This window comes from Vespa velutina, chromosome 12 (assembly GCF_912470025.1).
Source record: "Vespa velutina chromosome 12, iVesVel2.1, whole genome shotgun sequence".
Taxonomy (NCBI): Eukaryota; Metazoa; Arthropoda; class Insecta; order Hymenoptera; family Vespidae; genus Vespa; species Vespa velutina.
The window spans coordinates 4,464,406-4,477,412 of NC_062199.1; the positions used below are offsets into that span (position 1 = coordinate 4,464,406).

Consider the following 13,007-nt stretch of genomic DNA (forward strand, 5'->3'; position numbering starts at 1 on the left):
TTCGTCCTTTTTATTTCTTTTTTTCTTGAAAAAATATTTATATATATATCTTAATTATCTACATATATATATATATAAATATATTATTATATATATATATATATATATATATATCTCTTTATATATAATATTTATTTATAGAGTGATATGAAATTTCTTACGATGATGTTACAATATATCAATCAACCGATGAATTATTTAATATTGAATAACAATAAGAAGTTAATAAAAATGAAAAAAAGAAGAAAAATACAAATAATAATAATAATAATAATAAGAATAAGAATAATAATAACAAGAATAATCTATAATATCGATCAATTATTTAATCATAAAAATAATCCCTATTTAATCTCTAATTAGCCTAGACAAAATTCATGTTTCCAGACATTTCCTTTGAAGTTTAAACGAACGAATATGAAAATCCTATATCGATAAAATTTGCATGATGATTATAGAAGCTAATTAAAAAAAAAAAAAGAAAATACAGAAAAGAATATCGATCAATTCTAAAAATGTTACAAACGAAACAAATAAACATTCCTGTTTTTATGGATTAGTAATTGATAAAATTTGTTTATGCGTCCGATCTAAAAGAAAATATACAATGAACGAGCAATTCCTTTTAATCTTAAGGAATTCTTTGCTAAGTGGTATAAAGAAGTAAAGAAGGTTCCTTGTCTTGTCGTCAGCACGCTTTTCCAACTAAGGCCTCAACCGTATAAAGTTATAACTTCCAACAATAAGTTGAGTTATTACGCGTTCCGGAATTCCCACGGTGACAGATAATGGTTATTCGAGAGAGAGAGAGAGAGAGAGAGAGAGAGAGATCGAGAGAGAAAGAGAGAGAGAGAGAGAGAGAAAAAGAGAAAGAGAAAAAGAGAAAAGGAAAGAGAATAAAGAAAGATGTAAGTAAAAGAATCTCACGTACACTTATACACGTACACACGTATATAGATACTTACGTAAATATAAGTACAGTAAATATAGCTGGTACGAGAATATTCTCTTTCTCTAGAAGCAAATAATTTCATCGTTTCCGTTATTCTCCTTGACTCCATTACGGATAAAAAGATATGTGAGAAGTATCTTCTTTATTTTTCAAAGTTCCAACCAAGATTCTTATCTTACGTCAAATGCAATAACAAAGAAAGAAAGAGAATAGTATTACAGTTTTTTTTTTTTTTTTTTCCTAATGGGATATCTTATTTTATAAATTCAAAGTGAAATAATAATGAAATCGTTACAGTTAATATCAAAAGGAAAAATTCTATGAGATAACATATAAATATAATATAATAATAATATTAATAATAATAATAATAATAATAACAATGAAACAATTTACATTGAAACATAAAATTAATAAATATAAAATATGATATACTATGTAATAACTCATAACTATTTTATTAGAGGAACGTCCTATATAAAAGATTTTTAATATTTAGTTTTAAAATGCAAAAGAAAAAAAAAAAAGAAAAAGAAACAGTTAAAATATTAAATTAATAATAATATCAGATATGAGCAATCTATAAAATCAGATTATAACAGATAATGTAAAAGAAGGATCTTAAAAATATTAGAAAAATTCCGAAAGGAATTAATAAAAAGTAAAAGAAGTATATTATTATTAAACACCGTCGATACAAAATTCTAAGTTCGACTGAGCAATACGTTGCAGAATTTCATTTGAGCGATCAAAATCAAATTTCAACAAATGTCTATTAAAATATATATTTACGTGTAATACAAAAAAAAAGAAACTATCAGATATTAGTTAAATTGTAATTAAACTATCGAAAAATAATGTAAATGAAGGGACGTAAAGATAAATCTTTTAAAAAATTTATAATTTAATAGAAACAAAACAAAATATTAAATATCATCTAAATATATTTGTGCATGCCTGTCTATGTATGTGTGTGTGTGTGTGTGTGTGTGTGTGTAAAATTCTAACTTTAGATGAGCAATACGTTCGAGAAGCTCACTCCAATGATTAAACCAAACTTCGAGAGAGTCCAAAGTCAAACATTAGCGAGATGTTCACTCTCCGATGACTTCAGTAAAGATGGAAACACGAGTTTGAATCTTCTCATAGCCATCAACGTTTGTAAGCAATGTGAAAACGATTTCATGTCAAAGTTCTTCCTTTTGAATCGTCCGTCCGTATATATCACCGACAAAGCCACGTGTGTTCTCTAATGCCAATAAACATACATACCCAATTCAAAACACATTGACTAACCTTCCTTTCAAATTAATTATAAAACTAATGAAACTGATTAATACAATACGATGATAATTTCATAATGTAACTTCTGCTGATCTGCGAATGATCAACAATTGAAATATAAATATATTTTATTAGGTTAAATCGATCAAATCGAATTGATCGATTTAATCTAATAAATTTAATGATAATTAATTTAATGATAATTTTAATTAATAGCTCGAATAAATGAATAAATGAATTTTATTTCATATTGATCAGTATACGAATACTTCTCTAGATTCATTGTAGGTGTCTATTCGATATATTTCATAATCAAAAACGATAATTATATTTTTCATTAATTTTTATTATCTCATTATAAGTAATTACAGAAACTACAAATACGTATATCCATCATTCGTAAATCATACGTAAATAACACAAATTGATCACAAATAATCTCTTTATAGTATGTACATACAATTTCTTCGTACGTATCTAACGGTATTATTCATTCTTAAAACTTTATTAGAATCTTTGATGAATCAGTATATAAGCTAATATACAAAGCTAAGTTTTCTTATTATTTAGATGCTAATATCGATAGTAATAACTAAAAGTCGATTAAAGTCTAATCAAGTGGCACTAATCGTACGTAATATATTCTATAGTAATTCGAAAGAGGCCTTAATCAAATATGGTACATGTACAGCGCATAGTGATATATTATTACGATTGAATTTTCTTTCTTTCTTTCTTTCTTTCTGTTTGTTTTTTTTCTTTTTTTTTTTTTTGTTATTACCCTCTGTTTTTTTCTTTCTTCTATTTTCTTTATAGTTGTTGGCACTAAGAATTCAAGAATAGTCAGGAAGGAATACTGATGGCGAATGTGACTTAAAAATTACAATATATCGACGATATTCAAATTCGAACGAACGTAGATATATGTATATATGTATATATATATATATATATATATATATATATATATATATATATACATATATATATACACACGGTGTCCTGCATAACTCGAACACTTGAAATATCTTTATGACAGCTTGTTTGATGATACGACAAAAATAAAGGAAAGGAAAAGAAATATCATATTATCATTTCAAGATCATCGATGTGTATTTTTTTTTTTCGATTGCTAGTATTCAAGATCGTAGTATCATAGTTCATTGCATTGGTCTGAACTTAGGTTATTGCATAATGATCGTAAGAACATATGATTCTCTTCTAAAGAACCATCAATTATCTTGAAATTTCGAAAATCATTGTTTAACGAATCAAAATTAACAAATTCATACACAATGCCGAATTAGATGGGACACCCTGTATAATAGGTATGTAATATTCTGATCATTTTTATAAATTTCTTATATATATATATATATATATATATATATATATATATATAAAACGAAGCATTAGTAATTAAATTACTTAACGCAATTAAAAAATGTGCTATTAGAAAACACACGTATTAACAAACACAGGCGTGTGTTTTGTGCACACACACAGACATACGTACATACGTTTATGCATTTCTGTGCATTATACTGCGACATGCACTTATCTACATGGAAGACAAACGTGGTTTCGAGGAAATATGGAAGTATATTTATGTTACGATCTAATCAGTTACTTCTGTCTTAAACAAGCGATAAGCACTATTTCAAGAACTTTAAACTCGCTCAGTGAAATTAATTAGACGTTCATTGTCCCTCTTTCCGTATTCCCCTCACCAATCTACTTCTTCTCACAATTAGTGAGAATTTCAATACGATGCTACTTATTTTTTCTTTCCTTTCTTTTTTTTTTCTTTTTTTTTTCTTTTTTTTTCTTTTCAATCACTTATTCGTACTAAATATCCGAATAATGTTATTAATAATTTTGGATAATAAATGAATAAGATAAACTAATAAAATTATAAATTTTCGTCGAATTGGACATAGCTGATAAAACCTGATAAGAAATCTTAATTTTCTCATTTAAGAAATGAGTTGTTCAAATATTAGATTTACACACACACACACACACACATATATATATATATATATATATATATATATATATATATATGTGTACATGTACAGTTCGGAGTTGAAAATCATAAATGTAATAAATTACTAAACACTTCCTGTAACAAGGTTTTATCTCCATATGAATTGTCCAAATAATAGTTTAGAAATATATATAATTGGTGTTGAAAATTGTAAACGCAATAAATTATTATACGTTAATATTGCAAGGTTTAAGCTCCATGAATTGATAAGGCACGTGTAACGTAGTATTGTTGTGTTCTACTAAGAGATGTCCTCGCCTCGGAGATGCTCCAACGACTAAAACGGTTTCACCTTTCAATAACACTACCTCTCCTTCCCCTTCTTCTGAAATTTGTTTACAAATCGATAACAAAACAAAAAAAAAACATGAGTTCTTCATTCGTTTATATTTCTTTATATTATATATCCCAAAATATGATAATCGACCTTTGAGAAGATGAAAGACATTGAAATAATTTTTAGACGAACCTTAAATCTATGTAAAAAAAAAACATATCTCATCTATCGTCGATTAATTAAACAATTAATTGAAAAGATCGAAAAATCGATTTACACTGCAGTAGTTCGGAATCAACGTCGTCCATGTTTATGAAAGGATTTATGCGATTGAATATTCCCATGCTAAATGAAAATCATCTAACACTTTTAAAATAAGTAACTTTGTTCGAACGACGAGATTCGGGGGAGGGGGCAAAGGTTACGAAATATCGGAAACCAGAGAACAAAGTAAGATATCCTGGCTCTCGAAGGATATACCAGCGAAGGAATAACCAACTAATTAGCTGTCGGTTGCTCGGAAGAGTCGACCGTAAATTCAAAGGCAACAACGAATCGTGTCCTTTGAGTGGATTTCGTGTGTTCCTCTCGTTATTCAGTCATTCGATCAGTATGATCAGAGATAATATTGTGCAAAAGCAGGTACGAGAGATTTAGATCGACTTAATGATTAAATAAAACTAAACAGTGAAATAATAATGATAGTAGAAATAAATGACAGAATAATTTTGTGGTTTAAAAATTGTTTCATCTTTTATCTCTCTTAATGATCGATTATGAGCATCGGAACACCCTGTATATATATATATATATATTCCTTACCTGGGAAAGGCATCTTCATGATTCTTGTTTGTGGATATCCTAATTTCGTATTACCTGTTACGGTGTATGATCTACTCGGTGGTACCGGTGGTGGACGTTCCTTGATAAAATTGAAAAAATGAGATTGCATTATGTTAAATCAATTAAAAGATTTTTAGGAATAAGTTTTCTCGATCGGATTTTAAATCGTATGATCAACAAAAACAAAAAAGAAAAATAAGTAATATCGATAATTGTATCAACAAGATTGTATGAACGTCAAATTGAACGATACGAATTGTTTGTTTCGATAATATTCATTTTGTAATAATTCTAATTTAATTAACTATTCGTTTGTGAAATATTGAGTATCATATAAAGATATTGTTATCTTAAAACGTTATAATATTATTAATGATATGTACCAGATCAAGGCCAAATAGTGTACATGTTTGTTGAATCATTTTTTGATCGGCACATTTTTCCGAAGGATCTGGTGGTGGTGTTCCAGCGATTGGTTGTGGTCTAGGACGAGTACCAGTTCCGGTTCCTGTTCCTGTTGTAACATTTCTTTGAACAGTTCCCGTATTACCAGTTGTTGCTTGTTGTAATTTCTTTTGGCCAATAACCGTTGATACACATATTGTCGTTCTTCTTAATGGCCATCTCCTTCGAACTCTCCATCCCCTCCACGTAGCCTAAATCGATAAAATAAATCTTTTTGAAAATTGTGTCTGAAAAGTAGAAAAAAAAAGCAAATAAAAAAAAATGATTGCGTTAACATTACCTGTATCACAGTGGCAGCTTTCCTTCTTGTCTCCGAACGCAAACATTCAAGCTGTTGACGAATGCCCTCGCTAAGGAAAATATGTCTCTTTCCAAGTGCCCAACTCGTACTGGCCCCAAATTTATTTTTCAATTGTTGGGCATTTTGTAATATTAGTTTTGTATCCTCGACAGCTTGTTCCTCAGCTCGGCGTAATTGTTTGAAAGGTGCGATCAATCTATACCTAGCATTAAACGCCTTGAACCGCATCCTATGCGGGTAACCTGATCAATAGAAATGAGGATCACTTCTTAATTCTATTTATTCTTGTTTTTAAATCCCTAAAGATTCGATCGAAGATAGAAGGATGATGATACATCGATACATTGAATTATCGATCGATTTTCTTTCAAATGGAATTTTTATCATGTGAGATCATTGACTGTACAAATTGATATTTGAGAACATCGAGAGAATAAAATTGTAAAAATTTACGATATTAGAAAACAAGGAAAGTTTCTTTTGATATTACGGAAACTCCATAATTGAAACTTGTTTAATCATTAAATTAATAACGAAGTTATGTTATTAGAGGATTAATAAACTAAGTTTTCGTGATAATCTACGTACCACCAGCCATTAAATTAACAGTCTCTAGAACCTGCAGGGAACGTATTTGCCTCATCGCAACACCTCGGTCCAAATGCATAGGAGTTTCAGTCCCATTGCTTCTGATGCATCTAACAAAATGTGGCCTGGCATGAACCAAAGTTCTTAACAGATTGTCTAACCTCGTGTGAAAGTCTTGCGTCAACGTTGAGATCGGTTCATCGCCGTTTAAACTGAACTCGGACATACATATATTTTAATATACATATACATTTAAATAATTAAGACGATAACAAAAAAACAATTGTCTTACAGATCCGTATGAGAAGTCGGTGATATCCTAAAGCTAACACCTCTTGGGACCGTGTCGTTTGCGTATAAAGCTTTCAATTCACTGCCAAATAAATGAGTAGCGAAACCAAAGCTGCAAGTGTGTTTATAAAAGACCGCCACCAAATCATCTGGCACGACATCCTTGTTCGTGTCTTTAAAAATACATTATATAATAATAATTTAATTAGAGTTATGAAAGTTTACGAATTGTATAAGAAAAAAAAAAGAAACAATATTTTTTCTTACCCAAAAAATCTGATGCATCGTATGTAACTCTTCCAGCAAAGTGTTGAATACCGAAAGATCTACAATCTACTGGTCTAGGTTCGAATAGTCGAAGATTTTGTTTATGCTGAACTTTCACCTTAGCTACGTAACTCTCCGCAGTACCACGTATCGAACATTCGACGTCCAACATGCTGAGTAAACCGGTACGCTAAGAGTATCGATAAATTTATAAGAAGGAAGAAATTTTAGTAAATTTGAAAAATTTTAATATAATTCATCCATATAATGTCAATTGTAAATTTTCTATCGAACATCAGATATGAAATCTAATTCTATTTTTATATCTAAAAATAACGATATAACTGTGATATTATTTAATTATTAATTAAATGAATCCTGCAGATCGATATTCGTTCAAAAAACATAATTAAGACTCACCTTAGAAATTATTAAGCGTAAAGATTTCTAATTTGAATATTTTGTACTTACCAAAGAAGAAATGAGATCGATACAAGGTACATTGTCAACATAATCCACTTCAACGTCACACCTTATACCTTCGTCACGGCAACTTTCGATGGAACTCTTAAAAATGTGTGTGTTATAAAAATGTTGCATAGTCTCTGCGCACAAATTTATACAGAGATGTTCCAATTGACTTGGTTTCGGATCTTCGAATCCAAACATATCTAAGATTCCTATAAAACCGTCTGTTGCATGTCTCACGGCATTGTTCAAAGCTGTCATGCTTCTTGAACCAGTACCGCCTAAGAATAATATGCATATGTACATTAAAAATTCATTATTTGAATAATAACATAATTTGATTAAATTTTATTACCTGCAGAACTGCCAATAGTAGAAGCATGTTGACTGGTGACCTCAGCCTGATTATGAACAGACTCGTTGGAATCAGATGAAAGAGTTCCAAGGGTCGATCCTAATCTTTTTAAACTATTAGCTCTTCTGACTATAGTTGCAACGGTACGACAATAAAGGGCTTTGGCCAGGGAGTCTCTCGTCATATTAGACTACGTTAAAAAATGAATTGATGTATGTGTATATATATTAAATGTGGACAATACTATTCATTAGACAAATAAACGAGAAATCAAACAAATTCCAAAGAAACTGATATGACTATACCATGTTTGCATCGCAGACAGATTTAACCAATTGTCCTCGGGCATTGTGGGTTCTCGATGTAAGACCTCTGAGAAGTGCAGGTGGTGGAACCCCTAAAAGTGCGGCCACCGAAGCAAGTTCATTTTCTCCAATTACACCAACCTCAACACCAGGCCCATCCGTAAAGCCTACATTTCCAAGAATCAAAACAGCAGCTAATACTCTTACAACATCGAGGAAAGGTATACCAAGAACACCTAAAATGATAAAGAGATATAGATAGATAATTCGTTCGAATCCTTTGAAGAATAATATTTCTTACAAACGCTTACCCAAACACGCTTTCCAAGCTTGAAATCTTATCGCATCTTCTGCCTCATCCTGTCTAGTATCGCCATTTTGTAAGTACCTCAAATTTTTCAAATTATATCCTTCCAAATTGAGTTTCACTGTTAAACAAAATGACAAAAGAGAAAAGAAAAAAAGATCGTTGATTAAAAAAAAAAAAAAGAAAAGGAAATTTAGATAAGATCTAAATGATAGATAAGATCTAATTGATTTAGATAAGATAAAATGTTTCAAAAAAAAGGATAAAAACCTCTTTCCTCGTGAGATAGACCGGCCAACATTTGATAAAATATATGGTAATTTTTCTCATCTGGTAATGGCCGGATCACTCTCGTCTGATCCAAGAAATAACAATGAATTTTTGTTCTGTACAAAGCTCCGTCGGTAACTTGTACCTCGATGAAGTGACCCTGGCAAAAGTAATGTCACGTTAAACTCGTTCAACTTTCTTCTTGTGATCGCATTAATAACTTACTATTCTTGAACTTTCCGAGTTCGTGGCAGTTTTAGCAGATCCCAAAGATCTAAGAACCGTGAATGCAGCTGCCAGATGTTTAAAAGCGTCTGTTTCCGGCCCACCGCCAGCTACGTCGAAAAGTTGCCGAAGTAATAACATCGAGGCATACGTTTTCCCTGATCCGCTTGTTCCTAAAGGAAATTGATTCAAAAAAAAAGAAAAAAAAAAAAGAAAAAAAAAAAAGAAAAAAAAGGAAAAGAAAGAAAAAATGACTGACTCTTCCAACTATAACCGAGTAAAACAATGAACTTTTCAAAGTTCGATGTTTGTTTCTTACCGGAAAGTATGATTGCTTGTGGATAACCAGTCTCTGATTGTTGCCTTACGGCTTCCTGGACGACCCTGTTCAATTGGGGTGCCAATGGTACGGCCCTGGTACTCGTCAAGGTCAATGGATTCCCAACATCCGTGTAGGGATTGATACTGACCAAGATAGGCCCCACGTTCGTCTACAATTCAACGTGTATTTCAAGATTCGAAAATTGTCGAACTCTAAACAATTTAGAAATGTATTAAATATCGATATTCTGAAATATTTTATTATTTAACTTTTTATCTAGAATTAAAATTCCACGATTGTGTCAACTAATAATTCTTATCTCTTTTGAAAAGTTTCACAAAATATTTAGAATGATGTTTGCGCAACGATATCGTTAAATGTGGGTATAATAAAGATCTCGATAACTAGCACCATGGCATAAGTTTATATATATATATATATATATATATATATATATATATATATATATATATATATATATATATCTTGTATACAACGTATTTTAATGCATTTCTATAAATCATTCATGACTCTGTCACCTATATAAACTAGAAGAATATTTTTGTTCACGACTCAATGATAGAATCAGAACAAAAAGAATGAAAGTAACGCAATTACAGTAACATTTGAAAAGTCTTAGCAACAGAGAATTAATATTGTAGAAAAGAGACATAGAAACTAAGTCATTAAGTATTATATATCGATCTACTGATAATGTTTCTTATGAAATATATTTTTTTAGACTTTGAGTAATATTACCAAACGAAGAATAAATCCTGGTACGGCATAAAGCTTAGAAAAATATGTCGGACTCGAAAATAAATAATTCAAAGGTTGGTAATAAAAGTGAAAAGTCACGAGGTTGGTAGTTAAAAATTGGGACAGACTGGGAGACGTACGAAATAAAATATTGGAAGGGACTGGAGATGTGGAAGGGGTGAAGAGAGAAGAATTGGGAGGAGAGGTAGGCGGAGCATGGGAATGAAGATCCAGGACCTGGAGGGTCCCGATGAGCTTGATTGCTATTAGAAGTCTGCTAGAGAAGGTAAAGCGGCACGCAGAGAAAAGAAGAGAACAGAAAAGAAAAAAAAAAAGAAAGAAAAGAAAAGGTTTAAGAAAAGAAGAAAAAAGGATAAAAAAAAAAACGAAAAAAGAAAAGAAAAGGGTCGAAAGTTGGGCGTGGAGGAGAAAGAGAGAACCGGTCTGGTGTCGGGGTCCATCGGATATCCTAAAGAGATTGTGGGGAAATGAAAGAAAAAAAGGATGAATTGGAAAGAAACCTAACTTAACAGTGTTAATCTGCAAACAGATTACAAGTGCCACACGTACGTACATACGTATGTCTGTGTTTGCGTACAGTGTTAGGCTGATGACCAAATAGGATTTTCGTTTTTTCTCAAAAAAAAAAAAAAAAAAAAAAAAAAGAAAAAGAAAAAAAAACAACAACAAAACAAAAAAAGAAGAAACCGGGGGAAGAAAAGGAAACCTCTATCTTTCATTTGAAAATTTTCTTTGATCGTTCAGAAATGTGAAAATGAAAATTTGAACATTTTCAGATAATTTTCTAATCATAATAGTAAACGTCCTATTTAATGTTTTTACATCGAGATATAAAATTGTAGATTTAGTGTTTTCGATACTCGTTATGGTTGAACGATCAAATTTTTTCTCGATCAATGACGAAAAGAATAAAAGAAAGAGTGCCTCACCGGTTGCCACCAATTAGGGAACAACCGTTCCTCTTGCAATTGGGTGAACGCTATTGAGTTTTTTGTAAACTAAAAGGCGTAGTCTACCTTTCGGCGATGTTTCCTCTCCTTTGAGTGACCTATTGAGAAACTCACTATTCTCTCATTCGGCTTCCTCGCATTAAACACGAACACGAACGATCTCATATCGATCGTTCATGTTTCTTTGAAAACCGGTTGAGAGTACGTTCGATGATGATTTAACGGTTAGACGTTTCGAATTAATTGGATCTCTCGAGGTTCTATAATATTAAATTCTATTTTTGGAAAGTGACCTCGTCCTAGTTCTTTCATAATAAAATTAATATGTATAGATAAAAAAAAGTCATTATCATCTAAATCTTAATATATATCTATCCGATATCAATCGATTTATCTATACCATCGAACATTAAAGAAGAAAAATACAAGTAGTTATTTCTTGTTCTAATTCTGTCATTTTAATGAATAAAATGATTTAAATCATTTAAATCTAAATCTATCCAATCAAATTTATCTATTTTCCGTTTCAAACACTATTGAATAATACGCAAAATATCTCTTATTCTAATTCTATCATTTTACTGAATAAAAGAATTTAAATTATATAAATCTAAAGATCTTAAAATGATCTATTAATTTTCAGAAATATTATATCTACTTATTTTCAAAAATATATATTCATTATAATCTTTCTATTTTAATCAGATGCGTTAAAAAAAGGAAAGAAATAAAAAAAAGAATAGGAAACAAAAAAATATATTATTAACCAATGTAACTCGTACGATCTATTTATAGAATATTCGTAATTAGTTAAACGACCTTAGTGCTAAATAAAAGTCAGGAAGTAAAAGAAAAAATGCGGAAAAGATTCGATAGGGAATCAACAGAGTATGTGAATGACGAAGTGTTCATAAGGAATGTGAGTATGCCACCTGTGCGTGGGCCAGCACGTGTGAAGGAATAGGGTGGATTCTCAACGTTGCTTTATCGACGCTTATACAAGCACTGAAATCGTGCGTACGCTTGTGCATATGTGTGTATTTATGTATATACCGTATGTGCATATATGTATGTGCATATATCTGTGTATGCATGTATGCATGCACATATATATGCACGCTCGTTCGCACATGTATGTATGTATGTGTGTGTGTACCAGTTGAGTTCCCCACCCTTTTGCTCCACTTGCATTCCAACGAAGAACAGCACCGGAGCTCGTGCGTGCATGTGCAATCGTAAGCTCCTCCTACATATAACCGTGTAAAAACATAGCCCGAAGGGTTTCGTGTTAAGGGCTTGAGTTTGCCAAACCAAAATGAAACCTCTTTATTATTAGTTTATTTTTCTTATATGTTTTTTCTTGTTTTTTATAATTTTTAATTTTCATCAATCAATTTGTCAAACATTTTTACACAAGATCTTCAAGTATTTGTCTAATACAAAAATTGTTTCCCTCTATTTTTGTTTTCTTTTTCTTTTTTGTTTTCTTTTCTTTTTTTTTTATTTTAAATTCGTTAAAAATTTTCAAAAATCTAACGATGATTGAAACGTGATCTATATATTAATATATCATGTTAATTGTCAATCAATTGATTATTTTATATTGCTTTATCAATAAATTATTTTATGTTGTAATTATCAAAATCAAAAATCAATATATATATTAATATATCATATTAATTGTCAATCAATTAATTATTTTATATT

At 30.5% G+C, this 13,007-nt stretch overlaps 1 protein-coding gene across 6 annotated transcripts in view; it reads right to left on the bottom strand.

The window, feature by feature from the left end:
* Positions 1–4,232: 4,232 nt before the first annotated feature.
* The window catches only part of LOC124953281 (unconventional myosin-Va), a 111,430-nt gene continuing 102,655 nt past the window's right edge, over positions 4,233–13,007 (bottom strand). For 5 of the 6 annotated variants that reach the window (XM_047504414.1, XM_047504413.1, XM_047504417.1 and 2 more), the window contains 14 exons: positions 9,568–9,739; positions 9,249–9,421; positions 9,024–9,183; positions 8,758–8,874; positions 8,447–8,682; positions 8,142–8,331; positions 7,790–8,067; positions 7,319–7,508; positions 7,053–7,224; positions 6,761–6,972; positions 6,152–6,414; positions 5,790–6,062; positions 5,386–5,485; positions 4,233–4,611 (listed from right to left, as the gene is read on the bottom strand). In XM_047504414.1, coding sequence (XP_047360370.1) covers positions 4,454–4,611; positions 5,386–5,485; positions 5,790–6,062; positions 6,152–6,414; positions 6,761–6,972; positions 7,053–7,224; positions 7,319–7,508; positions 7,790–8,067; positions 8,142–8,331; positions 8,447–8,682; positions 8,758–8,874; positions 9,024–9,183; positions 9,249–9,421; positions 9,568–9,739 — 2,694 coding nt within the window. In that variant the 3' untranslated portion in view covers positions 4,233–4,453. The remainder of the gene's footprint in view (positions 4,612–5,385; positions 5,486–5,789; positions 6,063–6,151; positions 6,415–6,760; positions 6,973–7,052; positions 7,225–7,318; positions 7,509–7,789; positions 8,068–8,141; positions 8,332–8,446; positions 8,683–8,757; positions 8,875–9,023; positions 9,184–9,248; positions 9,422–9,567; positions 9,740–13,007) is intronic. The other variant, XM_047504416.1, reaches the window with a different exon arrangement.